Here is a 25,498-nt window from a genome sequence, read left to right as displayed (position 1 = left end):
TGTTGGTTATGGGATGCGATTCCTGGATGTTGATGCTCCCACCTTGGAGAGGCAGGTTTTGTGTTGACAGCCTTCTGACTGGTTGGTCTTTCGTCCCAGCCCTATAATTTTATTTATTTATAAAGCTATTTATATACCGACAACTCATAATATATCAAGTCAATGTACAACAATATATAAGCGTATAATAAAACCCAACACACCATAAAACCAGTATAAAATAATCGTTTAAATGACGGGCTAATCTAGAAAGTTTAAGCAGCTGCATAGGCTTGCCGGCCTTCAAACCAGTGTTCAAGAGATGTAAATAGGTATCTGCCATGTCAATAAGGCGAAATGATCACAGAACATTCGCTGAAGGATGTCTCTGCCCACTGGAACCCGCCCCCACCCTGGCCACTCAGATCTTCAGAAGAGGACCCACCACATCTAATATATAAGGGAAGAGCCCTATGGCTGTCTGTAGCAGGGCCTTCTCTGTGGTGGCATAAAGTCTCTGGACCTCCCTCCCTAAGAAACTCTGTGTCCGTTACTCCCTACGTTTCTGAAGCACATCATACAGTTAGCTTCAACACGTGCCATACAGTACTGACGGGACAGATTTATGTTATAATCTGATTAATGCCAGTCCTTGGTGATTTTTTAAATTGTGCTGACACTTGGTTTCTTTTACGGCTGTTTTTAGTCATTTTGGCGGAACAGCCTTGAATAAGTTTTTAGAAAGGCAGGCTGAAAAGTTTAAATGTAGAAAAGTTGTGCTTGCTGCTAATACCACCGGGTCATCATCCACCCAGCACATCTTTGACAGAACCAAGCCATATTATTCTGCTTCCTTTAGATTACCGTGTTCATGTCCAAAGTTTCATCAATCATATTTTGGAAATTGGAGAAGTCAGACAGCAGCTCCCTCAGAGGTCCTGTGAACACTGCTTGTACTAATGTCTTGCTGTTTTCTGAAAAAAAGGAAAAAGACAAACATGTATCATAATCACCATCAATTTATTCCTTGCCTTGTAAACTGCCATCTCAAGGCAATCTACAGATAAGATAATTAAAAACAGATCAAAACGGCAAATATGTTTAAAGCAAGAATCGCTCTCTAAAGAGCAATACAGAAGCCAATTTTCAGGGAAAGGTGGCAAACACTGCAGAGACAATTTTAATTTTTTAAAAGACAACAGACACAATGCATTCCTCAGGCTGCCAAATTAAAGAGTGTTTTTTCATATATATTTCAGACATTCCCATTTCATTTTCTTAGCTACTGGCACATTCAAATCAGAAAAGTACATCTGCAGAGGTCAAAATAGTCCATCCTTTTTCTTCTCTTAATGAGCAAGGCAGTTCTCTTAAGTTCACCATTTTGCTTTTTAAAAAAAATCCAACCATGTACTTTAAATTGCCCTGACTGAGAAGATACACTTATTAATATTGAAACCAGGAGTTGTGGGGTGGGGAGAGAGGTGGAAACAGCCTGGTTGTTCTGCTAAGCCTCTGCCTTCCAGAGGATTTTGGACTACAATTCCCAACAACCCCCAACCAGCTCTGGAGGGCACTGGCTTGGCTGCTCTAAAACATTTTAAAACTGGAGGAAAAATTAGCCATGCACTTCACAAATTAGTCCTGCAAAAGCAACACTTTCTATGTGAAAAAGGAAGGAAAGAATGTGTTCTTTTTTTAACGTAAAGACTTTTTCATTTGCCAAGGCTTCTCAGCACGTAAACTAGCTGCTTTTAATTGCCAGTGTTTTTTCCAGCCCTTGCGCTGCTTTTATAGCTTTTACAGCTGGTTTTATATGGAGCTTTTATTGCCTCTACTGTTTTTCTTGCTTTGTGCTTGATGGCTTTATGCCTCCTCTTTTATGACAGCGCCTGAGAATTGTGGGCTGCAGCCCTGGGCGGCAGGAACCTGATCCCAGGCCCACTCAAGAAGCAGAGTGATATTGGGGGCAATTTCCTCCTCCAGCGCTCCTAGCCTAGATGGGCAGCCCACACACAAACTCTGCAGCCCAAGCTCTGAAAGCAAGGAGAGGCTTTGGCCCTCTAGGTATTGGTGGAGCTACAACTCCCATTATCCCAGCAAGCATAGCCAGGGACAGTGGGAGTTGCAGGTCGGCAATATCTGGAGGGCTAAAGCCACTCCACCCTTGTCCCAATGGAATCCATATTATGAAGCAAGCAACTGTATTCAAGTCCTCGCTGCCTCTCGCCAGCTTAAGAAAATGGCGATTCCAGATATAGCACAACAGTGAAAATGCATCACCGTCAACTTTGTCCAGTGCTTCTATCACATTCGGTATCTGATTAACAGCCTGGTATATTTTGTAACAGTCCTGGAGTGTGGCTTTCTTGGGGAATTTTTTCGCTATCCGGTTGAAGTCCGGAAAGCGACGGAGCACGTCTTCTTGAAGAGACTGCCTCAGCTCTGCTTCTTCCACAAAGGCCTCCACCAAGTTTAGCCTGAGGGTGGGACAAGATGAAACAAAAAGAGACCAAAAAGTCAGTTCGTGCACACAGGGCTTTCGTAGCCTCCGGAGGCAACTACAATCGCTCTCTGTCCCTACACTCCCTCCTTTATTTATTAATGGAAGCACATAAGATTCAGCTTGCACCAACAGCCCACTCCCTGACGGTGGCTGAAAATCATAGTGAGAAGAGCCAAACAAGTGAAAATCTTGACAGCTTGGAGCCAGTCACTTGGCAGTTTGCTTTGCTGCCATCAATAATGTTCATGATAAATGTCTGGTCAAAGGTTTCAATGAGAATTAAACGGGAAACTGTTATCTTTAAAAAGTTCAGCAATACCCTCCCCTGAAGCAGAACACTAAATTATTATTATTATTATTATTATTAATTTTATTATTTATACCCTGCCCATCTGGCTGGGTTTCCCCAGCCACTTTGGGAGGCTCCCAACAGAGGACTAAAAACAGAATAAAACTTCAAACATTAAAAACTTCATCATCAACATCATGACATTTCTATCCCACCTTTCTTCCAAGGAGCTCAAGGTGGTGTACATGGTTCTCCCACCTGCATTTTATCCTCTCAACAACCCTGTGAAGCAGGCTAGGCCTAGGATGTTCAAAGCATACCCACAAACACAAACACACAGAGAGTAATGCTTAAAAGACGAATCTTTAAAACAGAGATTGAAATCAAGTGTCCTGCAACCATGACTTTGCATTCCATTTTGATAGACAAGCCATGGACCACCCAAATGAAATGGGGTGGACCACTGGTGGTTCGAACTGGCCCATAGGACCTTTGCATGCAGCCTATACAGCACTCTCTCCTTCTCCAAGGAAGAACATATACAAGGAGAAGCCATAACAGCATCTACCCCCTTCCCCGACTAAGCTTCATTCTTTGGGGGCCAAACATTGACGTGTATGCCCCAACGTGCTTCTCTACAGAAGCATGTTGGGGCTCTACAAGATATTGCACTCTTGGCCCCACCTAGTCCGTTCAAAAGACAAAATTGCTTCCCATTCTCATCACAAAGCAAAACCCGATAGTGGGGACAGGAGGGGACGCAGTCTCACTAGCAGAAATGCAGTCTGAGGTTCCAAATATTGTAAGCTAAATAAGCTTACCAGCTTTGTCTTTTAATTAGTACTTCCATCCACCACAAACAAGTACCAATAAGACAATCAACTTTCTCTGCTTTTTTTAATTTTGCAGAAGGCTTCTCAAGAGCAGCACAGCCAGCAAGGGGGAGACGGGTACATGTGCAGGAGGAGAGACTGGGAGAACGCTTCTGGTTTTTCAGTTCAGGTGCCAAAATGCCACCTCCAGAGAAACGCCTTGAGTCAAAGTATATGACCCATCCTCCTCCGTTAAATCCAAAGCAGGGATCAGAAAGAATGAATTCTAGAGAACATTACCCGCTTAATTCTCTTTTCTTCCCATTTTTTTTCATTGTTGAGGCTATATGGGGAAAAAATCCCACTTTTAAAAAGGGTCATAAAGCAAGGAGACTTTCCCACAGTCGTATGACAAATGAGACCTGCAAGTAGTGGGTTTTATTTTCTCCAAAGCTCAATGCACCCTCTTGAAGGATGATTTTTCTTCTACTCCTGCAATAATTCCATGGCATTAGAATTCTAACTCTTTCTGCTTCTGCAGAAAAAAAAAGAGCACTCGGGATATTTTTATTGCTTCTTTCTCCATAAAGGGGACGATCCCTTACCTTCCTACACTCCAGCATTATTGTACTAGGAAGAACAAATTAATGCAAGCTTTGGTAGCCGTCAAAGCACAGAGGGCTGAGATCTGCCGTCAGTTCAGTGCACAGCTGACTTGTTAATTTATGCTCACATATAAGCAGACAGGCTAACTCTCCGTTAAATGCTTCTGGAATTAAGTAGAAACTCTTCAGTGACATCTTGCTAAAAACCTCGCTAGCATAACCAACGTTACGCTTTTCTTCTTCGTAGACACAACTGTGGCTTTGGGGGAAATTAGGTTAGATATCAGAAGCTGGTGGAGCCAGGGGCAGATCTGGTCCTGACAAATGCATCTGCCAGTTTCCAAGTAGCTCATCACCACCCCTTATGCCCTATGCTTCCTGGAAGTTTGGAAATGAAAGGGAGAAAGGAATGTCAGAAATGAAGGCTCTGCCTTCTTTCCATATCACTAGAAAGCAGCTGATGGGCCACTTTATTTGCAAAGCAGTTTCTTGCTGAAAAAATAAGCCCAGAATAAAGAAGGGGGAATAAAACATATGACCTCAAATCAAGGGACACTGGCTAGACAGAAGCACTGCTGGGAACGAAGAAGAAGATCCAGGAGGCGATTGTGAATCACAACTAAATGTGGCACAAACATCATGATGGTGCTAAAAAAGGAAAATGACATTTCAGATTCATGAGCTGAAGCATCTTATTGCATGACGTATCCAGCAGTTGTTGAGTAACCGTCAGGCTTTGGCTGAAGAAACTATAGGTACCATGCTCTTATGGAGAATTCAAACTGTAGCACGAAGGCACAAAGAGAAATAAGCAGGACTCCAAAATACAAGGAAGGAATGGGAGAATTTGCCTTAGAGTGGAATGAGGGTCTTTTAAAAGCAAATAAAATCTCAAAATTTGAGGCAAATAACCTGTCTTGTTTGTTTGTTTGTTTGTTTGTTTGCATACAGATGCCACCTTCAAGGGGTACGGGTTTTGGTGTGTCAATGACTGTTATATGTCTTAGTACCAAACAATGCTTCTCTGAAACGTGTTAATGCTGAACGTGACTACTGGAAGAAATCAACAAACAAGCAATACATGAAGTACTGTATGTTCAACGAAAACGCACCCATGCAAATATTATCAAATTTTACAATGGAGATTAGGCAAACCTGGTCTGTTTGCAGAGAACTGCTTGGCACTTCTAAATTTATTCTGCTTCCATGATTTGGCATTAGAAAGAAATGTAGAGGCAGGGTAAAGGAATTGGTAGACATTTCCATATTGTTTTATGCAACTATGATGAATAGGAAGCTTTTTATTTTAAAAAACAATTAACCACCAAGAGTATTTCATATAATAAATGAACAACACAAATTTCCTCCAATAGTTGCTTTCAGCATTCAGCATAACACCAACCAAGGCACACATTAAAGACCAGTTTTTAAAAAGAGTAAAAACAACCCCAAACACTCATGGATAAGATATAAAATAGAAACATGGTTTAGCACTAAGATATATAATACTCCTTAATGTGCACCAAAGCCAGAGTTTCATGTAATTCACACACCTCTCTCTTGCTCACACTTCAGTGTCATAGATCTCTTATATGCCTCTCGTTCTGCAGTTCTTTGGGGCAGAGTGCTCCCCTCTTGTTATTACTAAATAACAAAACTGTAAGAACTGCATGAAGGGAGGCTTTGAAATTAGATGCTGAGGTTATCAAGGCAAAGTGCGGACTACATATCTTTTTCTAGTGCTCAGCAGAATCCACTGCTGCAATTTTGAGGCTTGCCAGAGAGGTAGCAGCGTGTTGCAGTAAACACAACAGGTAGTCCTGTAGCATCTTACAAAACAGATTTATCACAGCACAAGGCCCCCAAGTGGGGAAGTCCACTTCCTTCATTGCAAGTGCCATCCCCAGATGACGGGGCAGATAAGATACTCATTCACAAGAGGGAGAAATTGCAAACAGAGGGTCACAGATTAAAAGGGTGGCAGTGGGTCTGTGGCATTTCTCTGCAAGACACAAATATATGCAAGAGCAAAACAGAGGAGCCCATTCAAGAGAGCAATTATAGTTTGGGGGTGGGGAAGGATCACATTAAGATTCTGTTAACACCTACAGAGAAAGAGCAAACCAGAGTCCTGATTTAATCCAAACTGAGTACAACAGAATTTGCTGGTTCTGTAGTTTTATGCTAGAGCTTCCTGTTAAGTCTTTTTGTTGAAAGTACAGTGGTACCTCGCAAGACGAAATTAATTCGTTCCGCGAGTTTTTTCTTCTTGCGAGTTTTTTGTCTTGCGAAGCACGGTTTCCCATAGGAATGCATTGAAAATCAATCAATGCGTTCCTATGGAAACTGCCTTCAGACCAGGTCCGGGGACAGTCTGTCCCCCGACCTCTTCTGAAGGCTGGGGGGGGGGCGGGGGACAAGGGCTTTTCTTCCCACCGCCAGCCTTCAGAAGGCTGTTCTGAAGGCTGGCGTAGGGAAGAAAAGCCCTTCTCCCCACCTCCCGCCCCGCAAGCTCCGGGGACAGGAGGGCTTTGCTGCCGCTCGCCAGCATTTTAAGATCGCCCGGGACAGCGGAGAAGTCTCCGCTGTCCCGGGGGCTTTTAAAATGCTGGGGGTCGGCAGCGAAGGCTTCGCTGCCGCCCGCCAGCATTTTAAGATCGCCCCGGGACAGCGGAGAAGTCTCCGCTGTCCCGGGAAGGCAGGCGGGGGGGAGCAAAGACTTTTGCCCCCCGCCGGCCTTCAGAAGAGGTCCAGGACCTCTTCTGAAGGCCGGTGGCGGGCGAAAGTCTTTGCTCCCGACCGCCAGCATTTTAAAAGAGGTCCCCGGAGATTTCCCTTGCGAAGCAAGCCCATAGGGAAATTCGTCTGGCGAAGCACCTCGAAAAACGGAAAACTCTTTCTTCTTGTGAGTTTTCCGTCTTGCGAGGCATTCATCTTGCGAGGTACCAAGTCACTGTATAGTGACTTTGAAGTCAGCTGCAGAATGCTCTGTAATGAATTACAGTGGAACCTTCGCAAACCGCAGCACTGCGTCTGCACACGCACGGGTCGCGATTTGATGTTTTTTCGCATGCACAAGCACCAAAACCCGGAAGCAACCTGTTCTGGCACTTCTGGGTTCAGCACAGTGCGCAACCCGAAAACGCATAACCTGAAGCGTCTGTAACCCAAGGTACCACTGTACAGCTTCCTAGGTGCCTGCTAATTTTTATGTCAGATTTGAGCCCCAAGTCCTATTCTTAAACACTTACAAGTTATTAAACTGGTAATAAATATTTTCCCATGGCTATTATTTCATGTGAATCCTTTCTGCTAGAGCAGAGCAAATCTGCTGGATCTGTATTTATTTTTACATGCTGCTTCAGATTATCCAAATGTTCATATGTATTACTTTTCTGTCCCAGGGGCAGGGCAGGTCTGCTTCCTACCTAACAATTCTGTATTGGAGAGCTGAATATTTATGTATTTATGTATACTGTATATGTCTGGCTTATCTAGTCAGAATGATGCTGCCCTGAAGCTGTATCCAGAACAACTAAGGAATGTTGCAGTTTTCCCTTAACAGACTTAAGGCTCTGAAACGTGTAGAGGTGCATAAATTTTATCTTTGGTGATAATCCAAAATCGAGATCACTTAAAATGTGCCACTAGGAACATTAAAAACCCTATGTGAAGTGTTGGTTCTTTTTGTTATAAGTATAAACAGCATGTCTCCACTCAGAGAATACTTTCCTCTCACGGTGCGCAAAGACTTTTGAACAGAATAAATTTTCAAGTTACAAGTCCTCAAAATTTATCAGGGATGTGTAAGACTCAAAGTACAGCAATGCAAATGTAGCTTATTTATAAAGAGGTACAGACATTGGGTTGTAACCAGTGCTAGTCCTACTCAGAGTAGACCCACTGATGTTCACAGGCACGACTATTCTTTTTAATATGTCAACACTTGAGTAGAACTTAGCTGGCTACAACGCTTTTAGCTCCTGCTCAGCAGCCAATGTGGTCCTCAGTACCACCTGAAAACAGTGCAAGCCTCTGAAGATGGACGCAGGTGGAAGAGCGGGAAAGGGAGGGGAAAGGAATCTAGATCAACTACAAATGGAGACCCAACTGTGGTTCATGCCAGCACAGATGTACCGGAGATGTTGGGGAATTGCATGTGCACGATTCCCCTTGCTGTAATTTTGCACCTTTGCACCTGCTAAAGGCAAGTGGTTGGTATGCATAATAATGCAGGGCTCTGGAGAAATTAACAAGGAAACTTGGCAGATGGGGTTGGCGTTCCTGCAAACAACAGGTATATCAGATGCACAGGAGAGTCCATGGCACTTGGGAGCATCGGAACAGGTTCAGCTGTCCCTGCTGCCTAATAAAATTCAGCAATAGATTACACTGCAGCCCACTTGACAGCCTTTTCACAAGCCATTAGAAGCGACTTCATGTTGGGAGACCCCTGGTTTCCAACAATTCCAGGGATGATGTGCTATAATAAGAATGTTGGCATGACTGTTCCCTGACCTTTATCTTGCCCCGCCAAGGTTTTGATGTGCCTGGGTCAGGGTCACTTCTCCTACCTAGGCAGTTATCTTTCCACAAGGGTCAACACTGATGCCAAAATCCAGCATTGCCTGAGCTCTACAAGTACGGCTTTCTCCCAATTGAAGTGCAGAGTGTTTGAGGACCAGGACATTCTCAGGGAAACCAAAATGCTTGTTTACAAAGCTGTTGTACTACCAACCTTACTGTATGCTTGTGAAACATGGCCCACTTAGAAACGCCATCTCCAACTCCTCGAAAGATTCCTTCAACGGTGTCTCCAAAAAATCTTACGCATCACTTGGAAAGACAGGTGAACTAATATCCATGTACTGGATGAAGCAAAGATCACCGGTGTTGAAGCAATGATTCTTCAACATCAACTTCGTTGGACTGGTCATGTTGTGCGGATATCCGCCTGATTATCATCTTCCAAAGCAACTACTCTATTCCGAACTTAAAAATGGAAAGTGCAATGCCAGTGGTCAACAAAAGAGGTTAAAAAACTGCCTCAAGACAAATCTTAAAAAATGTAGTATAAACACCGACAACTGGGAAACACTGGCCTGCGAGCGCTTCAGTTGGAGAACAGCCTTTACCAAAGGTGTCATGGACTTTGAAGACACTCAAACTCAGGATGCAAGGGAGAAACGTGCTAAGAGGAAGGCACGCTTGGCAAATCCACACAGTGATCAACTCCCACCCGGGAACCATTGTCCCCACTGTGGAAGGACATGAGGATCCAAAATTGGCCTCCACAGTCACTTACAGACTCATTGTTAAAACCGTGTTTATGGAAGACAATCTTACTCGGCTACGACTAAAGAAGAAGAAATCACGAGCCAGGGTTGAGACTGATCACCTCGGATAATACATCTGGCGTTTTGAGGATGAAGGAGTACTGAAATTTATAGCTGAGGCTACAGCAGCACTGGTCGTACTTCTGAATGCTATCGTGTGTGACTTGATCTTTCTGCCGGAACGGGAAAGGCTATAGCTCAGTGGTAAAGGACACACTTTGCATGCAAAATGTCTCTAGTTCACTTTCTACTGGGCTGGTGTAGTGGTTAGTGTTAGACTAGAACCTGGGAGACCAGGGTTCAAATTCCCACTCAGTCAAGAAGCACACTGAGTGACCTTGAGCCAGTCCCTGTCTCTCAGTCTAGCCTACTCTCACAGGGATGTCGTGGGGATTAAACGATGAGGGGGAGAACGATGTACCGCCACCTTGAGCTCTTTGGAAGAAAAGGTGGAATATGAATGCAATGAATGAATGAATGGGCTTTGGAAAGAAGGCTACTTCTGGACAACTATTTTAAAATCGTCACGGTCACTGCCCTCTCACGTCACCTCTCTCCCTTGCCTCTGACTTTATGCAGCTTTTAAGATGCACTCAGAATGCCTCCAAAGAGCAAGTAAAAAAATCAGCTGTCAATCCTAGCTCTTCCTCAGGACTGGAATTCAGGTGAGATAAGAAGTTCTGGTCCCTGAACCTGCGTTGCACTCTGGAAGGGCCCTGAAAGTCAGAATGTTTCCAAAGCACCTGCCAAAGGATTTTCTTTTGGTTGAGGGGGCGTGGGAGGGAAAGACATAGATCACTGATGCTCCCAAATCCTGGCAGGCTACCAAGGCCATCCAAAATTAGTGGCCCATCTCTAAACTCTAGAGAATTCTAATAGCATTTTATCTATAGCAGCAAGACAAGAGGTCTCGCAAGCAACGTTCATACCTGTTATCTGATCACAGCCAAAATGACCACTACCAGTTTAAATGCCTTTTCAATGCTGATTTTGCTATGCTGGCACAATTCCACTCAATCCCAGAACAATTTCATGTTGTTCAATCAATTCCTCACTTTGAGCTTGGCCAGACCTTTACAGCATTAAAAGAGACTATAAAAATGTAACTCAACAGCGTGAACCAGCCTTCCCCAACCTGGTACCCTCCAGATGTTTTGAACAACAACTCCCATGAGGGCTTTAACGGGTGCCATTTGAAATGCAATGAAGGAGTCACACTTAGAAAAATGAATGGAGCACTATCAAACTAAACTGCACACTTTGGGTTAGTGGTAGAGAAACTACAAGTGTCCACTTCTTCCATGAGAAGACTAGGACTAGCTCAGACACCAAAGACCCAGAACTCATTTCCATGCCGTTTGGTAGGATTTCATTTCTTACATGTCAAACTCACCCACCAAATTGCTAAATTTGGCTTTCAGGATGTGTTTTCCTTCTTTTTTCTAAATCAAAAGTGCAGACAAATGAAAAAAAAATGCCAACATAAAGTTGCGAAACACAGGAACAGTAAGTAAACAGAAATGAAATAATTTTACAATAACAGAATAATATTTCTAAAAAGAAATCAAGTTTTCTAGCAGCAAAAGTGGCTTACGCTTGTCACTGAATGGAAGCCACCCCTTTAAAAGACATGCCTAGCATTTAAACAAGCCCTTAAAGACCTTTATACTCAACTAGGTATTGGGTAGGTTTCCCTGGAAGACACATGCAGATGCCTGGAAACAGACATTAATTATGGTTCATTTCAAACCCGTCATCGTCGTATTAAGGTTTTTGACACTCGCTTGTTGAAAGCATCCATAGTAAAGTGTTAACCACAGTGCTGACAGCACAGGAGGCAGGTGCTAACTCACAGCAGAAGCTTCCGAATGCCGCCTCCCAGACACCTGGATGGAGGAAAGGGGAGAAGGGGAATGAGCAAGCCCAGGACGAAGATAGGCTCACTGGTATCTGCTAAACCAAGGGGGGGGGACCTTTGACAGCTCAAGAGCCACATTCCCCGCTGAGCAACCTTCCAGGGGCCACATGCCAGAAGCTGCTGGAGCCAGAGGCAAAACTATACATTTGTGCAGTAGGTTGGTTTCTGCACATACACCCCTCTCTATGGAAGTCTATGGGTGACATTTAACCAAGTTTTATTCAGAGTATACGCACTGAAATTAATTGACCTGGCTTAGTCACATACGTTCATTTCACCGGGTCTCCTCCTGAGTAAAGAGCAGTTGCATACCACTCCATTGTTCTAATTTGGCAGGAGACAAGTTAGTGTTATGGGCCTTTCTTCTGATTAAGCTTCAACTGTGCTGCTATTCTGCCAAAACAGGAAAGAAAAGGGGAAAGAGAAGATCACACAACTGACCTGGTGTTCATTAACTTGCAAGACACTTCAGGGGGCAAGACTGCCATTTCACATTCATTTTAAGTTGGTGAGTTTTAGCAACTGGGAGCAGGTAGTTAAGAGCCAGCTAGAAACTGCATCTGTGTACAGTCATACCTCGGGTTACAGACGCTTCAGGTTGCGTTTTTTCGGGTTACGGACCGCCGAAACCCGGAAGTACCGGAATAGGTTTCTTCCGGGTTTCGGCAGTTGCGCAAGTGCAGAAGCGCTAAATTATGCATAAGTGCCAAATCACAACCCGCATGTGCGCAGACGCGCCACTGCAGGCTGCGGACACTGCGGGTTGCGAACGTGCATCCTGCATGGATCACATTTGCAACCCGAGCGTCCACTGTACTGTACTTAAAAACTTGCTGCTGCTGGGAGCGCTGAAGTATCACTTGGCGGCCTTAATCCAACATCAACAGATTTACAGTATGCTCCTCAGACTTTGGATCTGGGCACCACAGAGTTGAATTGCCTGAAGAAATTGTTCATTAGCCCACAACTGTGATTTTATGGATGAGAAGCAGAGACAGCTTTGTTCTCACAAAATATCCAATGGAGCATCTAAGGTGTTTGTTTTGTGTTTTTTTAAAAAAAAAAGTATGGTGAGGGATGCACAAAGAAACATTGGATCACATCACACACACACATACACAAATACACACACCTGCAGTCTGAAGCGGCACTGGCCAGATGCAGCATTTTTACGTTTCTTCATTCATTAAAATGCTTACAACACAGGTTCATTAAAAAAAGAAAACCCAAGCAGCTTGCAAAAAGAACTAAAAGCAATTAGCGCACTGTATAAACAGAACGTAAATCAACAGAAAGCCATACCTGAGATTACAATCAAGAGTGTTTATATTTTTTAGAAATAGGTCCTTGTGGGAAAAGATTGCCTTTGCTTGACGTCCGAAAGCCACCAAACATAGGAAAGTGGGAAGCTACTTTGTGGCAAGTCAGAACATTGGCCAACCTGGCCAGAACACTGGCTGGCAGCATGTCTGGGATTCCGAAGAGAGGGTCTCTCCCAGTCCTCCCAGGAGATGCTGGGAACCAAATCTGGGAATTTCCGCATGCAAAATGAACGGTCTACCGCTGAGTTATAGAACTTCCCTACAAGGAATGGAGATTCCCAAGGGAAGGAATGCCTTAACGTCAGTGCTATCTCAGAGAAGGCTCCGACCTACAGTGCCACGAGCACCTCTGCAGCTGCTCCTCCGAAGAACAGACAGAAGCCTATGGACCAGGACTCATGTCTACCATGAACTCTGTTGTCTTAGGCGAGCAACATTCTGTCAGCACATCACATTAGGAAGGAGGAAGATAATGATATTACTGGTATTATTAATACTACTACTTATTAATGCAATTAATATTTCTTAAAAGTTATATACCACTTAATGCCAAAATAGGCTTATACAAATATAAAAACGGTTTCACTAAGAAGATGTGGACAGTGATGGGCTGAAGTGCCAGGGGAGACTCCCCCCACCTGATTTTGGGAAATTCCCCCCTTGCACCAAGCCCCACGGGACCCACAGTGTTAACCGTTCAGGAGGGCCCCCCAATTCTCTGGAGAGTTTTTTGGGGAGCTACAGAAGAGGGGAGGGGAAGAGTTGATCAGTCGGCAGAGCATGAGACTCTTAATTTCAGGGCTGTGGATTTGAGCCCGTTGGGCAAAAGATTCCTGCATTGCAAGGGTTGGACTAGATTACCATCATGGTCCCTTCCAACTCTACAATTCATATTCTAAATCATATGATCCACTGAAAGTGTTAATTTTTAGCTGGCAGCTGGTTTCATCTTCTCTTTTGTATTTTTTTGGTATATTGTTTTAATGTAAACTTGTGGTTTTATTGTTAGCTGCCTTGGGTATTTCCTTTGGGAAAGCGTGATATAACTTTTTATAATAAAGAAATATTACTACCGCTACTATAATAACCAGCGTGGGGTGTGTGTTACGTTAAGTAATTTATATACCACCGCAAGCACTTTGCTTGCTTTACAACCTTCACAACAGCCCCAAGAGAGAAGCTCCCTAAGTCTTTGCCCACCGTAGCTGAGCAAGGATCTAGGCACCCGTGCAAACGAACACCACAAAAAGGTTTTCATACAGGGTTCTGGTCTAAGTCAATCCTCCACAGGGAGTCTGTCAGGCCTTGTTGAACAGAACCTGATGTGTTTTCCCCTCGGGCTTTAGAAGACATTCATAGTTCTTCCCACACAAAGTCTTCTTATAAGCCCACATGCTGTCTGCTGAAGTCACTGGTCGCTGCTGACAAGCCTAAAGAAAGATATCTTCTGAGTAAGAGCTGCTTCTTTTTTAGGAGAATGGCACTACTACCATCCCAACTTCTATAGATCTGCAGTGGAGGAGATTCTCATGGAGGGTGGCCACGATGTAGGATAGCTCAGTTGGTGGAGCATGGAACTCTTGATCTCAGGGTTGTGGATTGGAGCCCCAGCTTGGGCAAAAAAGTCCTGCACTGCAGGGAGTCAGATGACCTGCGTGGTCCCTTCCAACTCTACAGTTCTATGATTCTCTGGCTAAGCTCTGCCTCCACAGTTGGAAACCACAGAATGGGAGGCTGCTCTTGTCCTCAGATCCTGCTTTGAGGAGTTTCCTGCAGGCATCCGGTTGGCGACTGAGAACAGGAGGCTGGACTAGATTGTCCAGCCAGCCAGCTCTTCTTATGTAGCAAACTTGAGATGGGTGCAGAACAGAGACAGTGAATGCTGCCTGGTTAAGGCTGTGCTTGTTGGGATACTGTCGGGGAGATGGGGGCATCAGGCAGGCCCCCAGCTGGCTCCAGCCACCGGACGGCAGCCGGTCTTCCTTGGAACAGAATCAATCAGCGACACGAGCCTCAGATACATTTAGAGACCCGTGTACGCTCTGTCAGCAGAGTGTGTAAATCTTCTCACAGCAGAAGAGGCGGACAGAGAAATGTGTAAGCATAACATACAGCATTTTATTCAGCATCGTTCAGGAACAGAGGAAAACATGTCTGCTTCCCTTCGTCTCCAGCAAAACAGCAGTAACACAAAAGCTAGATACAAACGGAAGTTCCCAGCAAGTGCTGGAAGTAAACAGGCATGTGACACACAAGAGTCATACCTGTTGCCTTTTAAGGTGGAACGGAACTGTATCCTAACAGTGCTGTCACCCACATGCACACAGAGTCTTTATGGAATTCTCTGCTGCAACCCTTTCCCACCTCCTAAAAGCTGCTCCTGAATGCCCGGCAACCTCCCTGGGGTTGCATGCAGTGCACTGAGGTGCGCGGTCATTGTGAAAACTGGGAGACACCTAAACCCACCCCAGACAGGCACATACTTGGAAGCACTTTCTGCTTTGGCCACGCTGTATCCTGGGGCGGTATCGCTTGAAGCAGTTCTGTTAGCAGTGTCTCTCAACCTTGGATTGTTGATGGACTACAACTCTCATCATCCCAAGTCAGCAGGGCCAGTGGTCAGGGATGATGGGAGTCGTAGTCCAACAGCAGCTGGGATCCCAAGATTGAGAAATACTGTGATAGCACAAGGATTTCTGGCTACGCAAGGGAACCCCTCCTCAAGTGCCCACTAAATCTGCTCTGGGGGTTCCTCCAATGCTGCAGAGCATATCTGGGCAGGGTGCAGGGAGAGGAGAGGGAGGTTTGGTTCAGCTGCATAGCCAGAAGCCCTTATAATGAAAAAACTACTTTGTTGATGCTGCCCCTGGCTATTCTTTCCATGTCTATTCATTATCCAGCTTCTTCCCTTTCAGAACTAAAGGACTAAAACTTAAAAATTGTACAGCACAGTATTAAAGCCAGAAGATACTGGTGCCAAACTATTCAATGTATTGGATTCATTAAGCCTGAGAGTCCACTTTAATCAAACAAATCCATTAAGCCTATCCTAGTTAAATTCAGGTAGTCCACTAACATACATTATAAATCAGCCTTCCAGACATTCACCAGACAAACTGTGACAGGTATTTTTGGAGCTGTAAGACTAAGCTGAAGCCCCTTTGCCATGCAAGCACAGCAGGGGCACCGACTGTCATTTGCAATCCTCTTTTCCCTCTCTGTTGACCCACAAGTGAATCACACAGCCCTGAGCTGAATTGGGAGCTTTTGTTGTTTGCAAGATCAAGGATGCAAATCAACATTACTTCTTTAAAAGGTCAGATGCTCAGCTTTAGCTGCACTCAGCTTCCCCAGATTTCATGACCAATGTAATACCAAGTCTGGTGCCATGAAGCAAATAATCATTTTAATGGCTTAAGACAAACAGAATCGGAAGTATGAGAGCAACAGCTAATACAAACGTTAAGATAAAACAAGGAAATAGCATGCCTAGTCCAGTACTGATGTTTCACTGTTAACAGAAGCAGCAGAAAACTCAGAGAGTTGGACTCAAGACTAAATTAGCTGCACTTGGTTCCCACTGATTTCAATGGCTCATAAGTCCAACTAATTGAAGCCCAATTCCTCTTATCATAAACAAACTCATGACTTGCAACAGAGAAAACCTATTAAGGGTGGTTCTAAACACTAGAACTACCACTGATTATGTACACTCAGGAAGTTTTCCAGCCTTACCAGAACTCCCTGGATTAGTTTCCTTCCAGCTACTGAAAAACAACCCCGCCTTTTCGGAGCAATCTAAACAACCATCCTCTGAAAAGCAAACAACTCAATATACTCGCTTAAACACCAACAAAAATTGTGATCCAAAATTGTAGGAAAGTAGTGGTGCGTTTTCTAATCTAGGCAGTTCCAAGCATCAGCGCTGAAGGAGAGAATATTTACCTTTCTTCTATTTTGTTCCTGTCCACTAGGGGCTGTTTGATCCACTGGTTCACCAACCTCTGTCCTTGGGCCGTTCTGCACTTATTTAACAAGCCAGCCAAACAGTGCGTACCTTGAGCATTTTCTGAAGAACGCTGAGGGGAAATAACACATTGTGGTAGAAAGTCAATTAAAAGAAAAACCAAAAAACATTTGTGCAAAAGTGAGTGAAACCTCTCTAAAAGCAGAATAGTGGCAAGTGAGAACATGTATGTGTTCTGCATTTTAGTACTTTTCTTCTGAATCAAGAGGTGGTGCTCCATAGTGGTTAGAGTGTTGGACTATGACTTGGAATGCCAGAGTTCAAATCCCCACTCGTTCATGGAGCTCACTAGGTCACTTTAGGCCAATCACTGTCTCTCAACCTTGCAGGGTTATTTTGAGCATGGGATGCAAAGAGCCACGCATGAGTGTGTGAGCTCTTTGGAGGGCAGTGTTGGGAGAGCGCTCTGGGCTATCTGAGGCCCCCCTGGATTTCCAAGAATGCTCCGGTGAGCATAGCTCTGGAAAAGGCACCCTCTTCTTCTCCAGGGCACTCTAGAAACATAAACCAACTTGATTTATGTGGGGTGTAAATGTAATAATAGATAAAATTATTTCCTTTATGCTTGAGTTAATTTGGCATTCTGCAACAGAGTTCAAGCCCATCCTTCCAGTAACAAAGGAGGCGGCTCACAGGGAAGACAAGCTAGCTGAATTGAGAGATGAGGGGAGAAAAAAATGGGGGCGAGGGTCTTTCCCTTCTGTGTGGATGTACACAAATGTACTAGATCTGTGAAGATGAGGAACCAGGAACTTAGCTGTGGAGCGGTATCAGAGCGCAGCCCGATTTTAAAAACAATAAAGCCATGTAGAGCTCTGAAATAAAATAACAGGCTTTACAGGGCTATATACCAAGATCAATATAACTTTAAAGCGTCCCTGGCTAGCTTCACAACGTGGCTTATGTCTTCCCTTATGTCAAGGCAGATTCTGCCACATTGCGTGGATTAAAGGTTTACTTCTCCAACATTTTCCTTCCCAAATGCTGTCTGATCCATCGATGCAACACAAAATACATTCTCTTAAAGCTTTCAGCACATATTTTATTTATCTAAGCTTTGCCAGCCTAATATGCTATGCAGGAGTGGGGAATACTAGCTGCAGGGCATCTGCATATATTTGCATGTGAACACCTGTGAAAACAAGGGCTGCAACATGTAGTCTATCTAATCTATTAGATCTAGGATGAGGAAGTAGTAGCCCTCCAGGACTTACCGGACTATAACTCCTATTGTCCCTAAGCCTTGACCCTGAGCCTCCTTTGAGATGTACGTGCACCTTCTCTCTTCCAATTTATTGTTTTATTTGTTTGCAGATTTTAATCAATTAACAGGCATAGTTTATTATGATTTATTTAATAAGTGGATTATATCCACTTAAGTCATGCTCAGAACAGACCAACTGGAATTGATGGACATGACTAATGCAGCAGGCAATTTGATTTTGAGGGGAGGGGCAATTCAAGAATAAGTTAGACCAAATTAATGGCCGTTTAGGCTTCTTCCACGTGAATAGTTCACTTTTTGAATAATAAGAGTTATAAAGATGCTTAGGTTGGATATGGCCAAAAAAAAGGTTGGGAACCACTGCGTTAGGCCATCAAAATCTGCTCCAGAGGTTTGGGGGGGCCCTCTGGAGCAGATCTGAGGAGTGCGCAGGGAGCTGGAGGGAGGAGAGGAATTATTTGTGCAAGCAGAAGTCCTCTCACACAGCGTTGGATGCAACCTACTGGTGTCAGTGGGTCTACTTTGAGTATGCCTTGATCAAAATAAGTTCCGATTCGAAAATCCTTAACCTGGGCTAACTCCTGAGAATACTGTTCTCTTAATTCAACTAAGATTTGTTTCTGGCATGAGCTTGTGTTCACATTTCATTTACATGCTTATCTGAATGCCACTTTCCCACCCAAAAAATGTATCCAACTTAAAACAGATGTGCAAAAAAGGGCATGTGTCCCTATTTTAGGCAAGTTTGTGTTGCAGGTCTGTGCCCAGAGTCTTACATACATAGCAATGCCCCGGCTTACCTGGAAAAGGTTAAGTGCCCTGACAGCGGAATGATCCAGTGTGACATATTGATGAAGGTTCATGGTGGAGAGTTCAAATTGTCCAAAATTAGACTCGTCTGTTAAGAGTTCTAAATACTTAATCACTGCAGCCAAGGAAGTGATGGCGATCTGGGGGGGGGGGTATGAAAAAAAAGGGGGGATTACTCCACATGCAGGAAGACAGGCAGCTTGTCACTGGCGTACTTTTAGGTACAGAGCTGGATGCCGTCCAACTAAGGAAGAGTTCCCAAATGAACAGCAGAATCGGCAGTTAAATAATTCCAAATGAAATTATTGCTAGAATTTTTACGGCAATCTACTTCCGAAGATACAAGCGAAAATGAGTTAGCACCTGGGTTCTGGGAGCAAAGACTGCAAAGCCACTGTTTCTCCCCCTGCCCCCCGATCCTACTGCTGCCATGCTACCCAGACTTAAGCAATGGTTTGGTATAGCATTATATCCAAAGCTGGGATAATGACTTGTCTGGCTCCAAACAAACCACGGTAAGCCACAGGACAAACCATGGTTATAGGAAAACTATGAGCCCAGGTTAGATACAACACTTAGCCAAACCATGGTTTAGCCCACCAGGCAGCAAAGCAACAAGAGGAGTTGCAATATTCACTCAATGAACACATGTGTTTGCACAAAGCCATGGCTGACTCTAAGTTATATGTGAACTAGGGTCTGTATCTCTGCTAGGAAGAGACAAGGTGAACAGCCAAAGTAGGGCAGGAAGCATTAAGAGCCCTATCCTGGACTGTCCCGGTCAAAGGCTTTATCCTTCACACACCTTTAAATTAAGTGTTCAGAAAACTGCAATAGCCACTATCTGCAGCAGGAGAGTAAGGAAAGAACAGAAGCAGCCATTTATTCCACACTGAAAGGACTATGCAAGTATAACAAAAGTACTTTAGTGCTGAAATGCAAACGTAAACTGCAGTTGTTTGAAAAGCTAGCTACAAACAGATCTTCTGTTTAAAAGTGACAGTGATGCCCATATTCTTCTGCAAAACTCCTCCTTTTTCTTTTTAGCAGGTCATAGTGCTACTTCTCTCACTTGAAACTGCATGTTAAACATCACCAATAAACATTTGCAAAGCGTAGTTCAAGTGCAGAGAGAGAGGGAGACTAAGGCTACATTCAAGTTTGTGGCAGAGATGAGAATTGAACCAAGGACTTTTAACTCACACTTAGCAACTGCACAAGCCTTCCACCATTCAAATAAAGGTTGTCATAAAGAACAAAACCACAGGTGTGGTTCAAAGAAAACCTTTGGGAGAGCATTAGTTTAAAAGCAAGCCTTATACATGTTTTCAGGCAGTCTCCCCAGCAGGAGGAGGAAGTGCTAGCCATAGCTTATGTGTGTTAATTTAAAATTGCCCACGCACTGAGTTGGCAGTGTGTAATTTTAAGTGGGTGAGGGAGGAGAGCGTTAAAAAAAATGGTAATTTTAAAAGATGTCAGTCACTTATCTTGTGTAGAATGAATGCAAGAGGTCTAACCTATCTCTCACAGATTTTTTGCTACAGTTATTATTATTACTATTATTCCACAAAATTTATACACCGTTTAATTGTAAAAAATACCGTATTTTTCCCTCTATAACACACAGATTTTTTTCTCCTAAAAAGGAAGGGGAAATGTCTGTGCGTGTTATTGAGCGAATGTGTGGTCCCTGGAGCCGACTGGGGCGAGTGGAGGCAAAAATCAGGCAAAAATCAAATTGCGCGTCTCGGAGAAGGGAAACCTGAAAAGAGGAAGCGGCTGCTTTCCTGCATTCTGCCTCAGGGTCTTACTGCCCACCCTCCTCTGTTTCGCTGCTGTGTTTGCTCAAACGGAACAAAGAGCAGGGAAAGCCCCTCCCCTCCAGGCAAGCAGAGGGGAAAGCAGAGCGTCCTTCATTCGAATTCCTGCGTCTAGGGACTCGCAGGCAACATGCAGGTGGGGGGGGGGGGGAGAGAGAGAGAGCTAGTTGGCTGGCTTGGGTGGGTGGAAACTTTTGCCTTCCTTTCCTCCCTCCCATTATACCCCTCTCCTGCATTCTTAGCCAGCTGCTTCTCTGCACACCCCTCTCGTGCTCCTTGTCCCTTCTGTGTTTTTCCTTCCCTCCCCACTTAAAATGTGGTTACAAAGCATGGATCTACATGGATCCTCAGGATCTTTGCATTGGGTCAGCCCAAATTCACCATCAGAGCACACAGCATGTCCATGGCTACAGCCTGCCCCCCCCCCAAAATCACGCACCCACTGTTGCCTGGGGCTGCAATGGTGCAAAAATGTGGTTAAAAAGCATGGATCCACATGGATCCTCAGGATCTTTGCATTGGGTCAGCCCAAATTCACCATCAGAGCACATAGCATGTCCATGGCTACAGCCTGCCCCCCCCCCCAAAATCACGCACCCACTGCTGCCTGGGGCTGCAATGGTGCAAAAATGTGGTTAAAAAGCATGGATCCACATGGATCCTCAGGATCTTTGCATTGGGTCACCCCAAATTCACCATCAGATCACATGTCTGTGGCCACAGCATGAAGCACAAAAATGATACATCCACTGTTTCATTCAGAATGTTTTTTCCCTTGTTTTCCTCCTCTAAAAACGATGTGCGTGTTATGGTCAGGTGCGTGTTATAGAGCGAAAAATACGGTACCTCAAAGTGGTTTACAGAAGGTAAAACAGTAAAATCAAGAATTATTTACAGCCCTACTTAAAAAACATACAAAAGTTAAAATACTAAAACGGATTAACAATTCCTCAACTTTCTAAGCATCCATCCTAAAGATTCCAGAAGAGCTTCCCTGAAAAATAGTAATTACTGATGGGCTTTCCCTCTCCCAGTCACCTGTTTACAGTACTTTAAGAATGTCAGCATTCTTTAATTTAGGGTGGAATTCTAACCCCTAGACAGCAGCTTCAGGGCTTGCTGGAGCAATGCAGTCAAGCACAGCATCCACAAATCATCTCTGCTGCACCAGCTCACAGCTCATCTTGGAGAAGAAGCTGAGATTGGGCCTGTCTTCACGATGGCAGCAGGGGGTGCACAGAATCAAGTGAACCCTGTGCCAGTCCAGCCCTCCCCACAAAAGCCTTGCTCTGGGGTTTTCTGATGGCTACCACTGGTATGAATACCAGCAGCAGTGGCTTCTGCCCATTCGCCATTTGAGCAATTGTATGGGGATGATCTTCGCCAGTGTAGTTCCCCAGCTGGCGGAGACTGGCAGTTGAATGGAAAGGTGGCTCCAGTACCCACAAATGCTTTCTACCATGGCAGTTTGGATTGCTCTGATATAACAGCTTGATTTTACCATACAGTCGTATCTCGGTCTAAGTACAGTCCTGTTAATGAACGATTCAGGCGACGCACTCCGCAAAACCGGAAGTAGGTGTTCCAGCTAGCGAACTTTGCCCCGGAAAACAAACGGAAGCCAAGTAGTGGAAGGCCACCAGCGGCGGGAAGCCTCATTGGGGAAAGCACGCCTCGGTTTAAGAACATTTTTGGTGTAAGAATGGACTTCCAGAATGAATTAAGTTCATAAATGGAAGTACCACTGTATATTTAAATTGGCTGTTGCTGCATTAGTTTTCATTCCTTGTATTATTGTTGTTGTTGTTGTTGTTGTTGTTAATTATCACCACCATCTTAAATCATCTTTTCTTACTACGTTAGTTACCCTGGGAACACAAGTATATATTGAGAATACAGAATATGAATTACGTACGTAAATAAATAAATAAATAAATAAAGGTTACAACAACTTTCTTGAAAATATGGATTAAGATGGGGTGGGTACAGTAGCTTTATACATTAACTAGACAAGGCAGCAATGCTAAATATCACTTTTAAAATATTCTTCACATCCATGCTGTAACGGTTGCACTGCTTTCTGTAGCAATGTAAATGTTTAAAGAGGGCTTTATCTTGTCTATCTGCAAAAAAACCCTGTGAGTTACATCATTCTAATTTTACAGATGATGCAAAATAACAAACAAAAAATAGCAGCCAAAGGCTAGTTTACATGTGCCATTTTGTCTAAACAGAGGTAGGACCCATGTAGAAAAATGTATATACCACTATGTGTGAGACAGCAACATGTATTTGGAAGTCTCTCCAGCAAATAATAATAAAATAATACTTCAAAAGCATTTGTGTAACTTACTTGATATTTAACTTCAATGAGAAGTTGCAAGAAAGTATTTGTTTTGACCATGTCCATTTTTGCCGTGCATCCCAGGGTGCAGCTTAGGACTAGACCTCAGGACTGAAGTTTAGAGCCACCAAATGACCACTCAGGGAGCAGTAGATGTCAGTGAAGTGGCAAACAGGCCCAGTATCAGCATCTGAACTGGTATGAGAATGCCTGAGTCACTGCAGCATCCTTTCTTTCTTCTCCTAAAACATATTTTTGGAACATAGGAACAGCCCTACCTGTAACTGCCAGGTATTGAACCTGGGATCTCCTGTATGCAAGGCAGATGCTCTACCACTGAGCTAAGGCTCTTCCCCTTAATACTATAGTCCAGGAGCAGACAGCCAGGCAGTTACATTGTTACAGGTGCTCATTTTATGTATTATTGTTTTCTGCAACAAAATGGTACTTATTCCCAGGTAAAGGTGTTCAACAGCAGGACAGCAGTAGCAAACACCCATTTTATTTCTGTGGCATTGGCAGTGCTACAATTTGAGTTTAAAATGCAAAACCTAACATGCTCAGGAAACTTAAAAAAAAAAAGAATGCTCAAGATTGGTTTAAGTTTTTTGCTCTAACAGAATCAGCATTGTAGAAGCTGCTGTAAGCATAGAATGGCATTTGTGGCGGGGGCGGGACAGTCTAGCACAAGGGCCTGCAAATAAAATGGCTAATCTGGATGATACCGATTCCTCCAGTATCATCCAGATTAACCATTTTGTTTGCAGGCCCTTGTGCTAGGCTGACCCCTGGCGGCAATCATACATCATAGCAGCCAGCAAAAGACAACTGTCCAATCTAGGCTGCCAGCAAATGAGCTGCAGTGAGATCAATGAAAAACTTTTAGCTGACTAAAAATGGGCTCCCAACTAATAAGGTAGCAATTTATTTACCCATGTTATAGATATATTTAAGAGCTGATTTTTTATTATTTAAAAAGTAGAATTTGCAAGCATCATAAAGGGAATTTCTCTTCTCTCCTTCACACAACAGGGAACACCTCTTCTAAAATGATTCCCATCATGACACGCTTGCATCAGAGAATTGTACAGTTGCAATGCAGAAATATGCAGCTGTCCCATATGTGAATCGAATCTGCAACCTTGGCATTATCAGCATCACACTTTAACCAACTGAGAAAACAAAATATGCTTCTTGTTTCAGACCTACTGTTTTACCCACATGCACATCTAATTGACATGCTAAGCCAACTGGCATTCCTTTAATCAAGGAATAGATAGATGATAGATAGATAGATAGATAGATAGATAGATAGATATCTGCATCAACCACTGGCCTTTGCAATTTGAGTATAAAATACAAGCATGTATAAACAAAATTACCAAACTAAATCAAAATACCAGCCATTGCAATTTGGCCTGGTTCAGACCCTCATTGAGACACCACTCCAATTCATCAGGAAGAATAGCACAAGCCAGTTTGGATGGACATAAACCTCTCCCTGCCCTGTCATGCAGCACCCCCCTGGAATGCCTCTTTTTAGGGACTCAGATCAGCCAGCTAAGCCCTGGCACAGCCACGATGGATGACTTCTGCCAGTGTATCTTTGGCTGTGCTGGGATGAGGGACTTCAGCCAACAGACTTCTGACATAGCCCAGGCTCAGCTGGAGATCAGTCTATTCCAAATTCCACTCATACCAGTGGATTGCTCTATAGGGCACAAAGCACTGGGAAGCACTGAATTCTGGTATACAGGTTCAAAACACCACTCCAAACCCGTACAAAGAAGAAAGCTGTCAAACAGGTTCGGCCATTTCCTCTCCCTTTCAAAAAGAATTTACCTGCAAGTGGCCAAAGAGGAGGCGCAGGTGCAAAATGCCACTGAAGCCACAAGCTACCAGGGTAGGACACTTTTATGATATATATCCCCCCACCCTCAAGCCTCAAGTTACCCACCTTTTGGTCCATTTCGGGTAATGTTGCACTAGACATCTTCTCTTTCCCTTTCGATCTCAGCAAGCGGTTGAGATCTTGAACAATGTCCTTTGTTACAAACTCAGTCTTTTTCCTCTCTGTAATCAGAATCCCTCCTCTCTGAACAACCTGCAAATATATATATATATATTTAGATATAAAAATTGAGAATGTTCTCTTCCGTTAGAGGAGGGTGTTACGAAAAAGGAGCAATGCAGCAGCGAGCTCCAGGTGGCTGGAAAGCCAAACAGGATGTTGATGTATGGGACTGTACCGTGGGAACCAAGGGACAGTCTATTCAGTGTACTGAGCACAGGATGTTAGCTCAGAGTGTCACATGATCTGTACTGGAAGTACATGGGAGGAGTTTTCTCTCTCTGCTGTTGGAGTTAAGAGAGTGCAGTCACGTTTCTCTGTACTGCTAGAAGGACAGAAATAAAGGCATGTAAATACATTTCTGTCTGTCTCTTTCCCCTCCCTGGGGATGGCAGGGAAGAGGGGAGGAGTGGTGTGTTCTTCTCACGTTAGAG

The 25,498-nt window shown here is 43.9% G+C and overlaps 1 protein-coding gene across 1 annotated transcript in view; it reads right to left on the bottom strand.

Moving 5' to 3' along the window:
- MSH2 (mutS homolog 2) overlaps positions 1-25,498 on the bottom strand; it is a 56,601-nt gene that overhangs the window by 24,232 nt on the left and 6,871 nt on the right. Inside the window, exons 4-8 of the mRNA XM_053383560.1 lie at positions 24,951-25,097; positions 18,820-18,969; positions 16,713-16,846; positions 2,263-2,459; positions 844-953 (exon numbers count right to left, since the gene is read on the bottom strand). Coding sequence (XP_053239535.1) covers positions 844-953; positions 2,263-2,459; positions 16,713-16,846; positions 18,820-18,969; positions 24,951-25,097 — 738 coding nt within the window. The remainder of the gene's footprint in view (positions 1-843; positions 954-2,262; positions 2,460-16,712; positions 16,847-18,819; positions 18,970-24,950; positions 25,098-25,498) is intronic.

The sequence above is a fragment of the Podarcis raffonei genome, chromosome 3 (assembly GCF_027172205.1).
Source record: "Podarcis raffonei isolate rPodRaf1 chromosome 3, rPodRaf1.pri, whole genome shotgun sequence".
Classification (NCBI taxonomy): Eukaryota; Metazoa; Chordata; class Lepidosauria; order Squamata; family Lacertidae; genus Podarcis; species Podarcis raffonei.
Note: the sequence above shows the minus strand (reverse complement) of the source record. Positions and strands in the feature narration are given on the sequence as shown.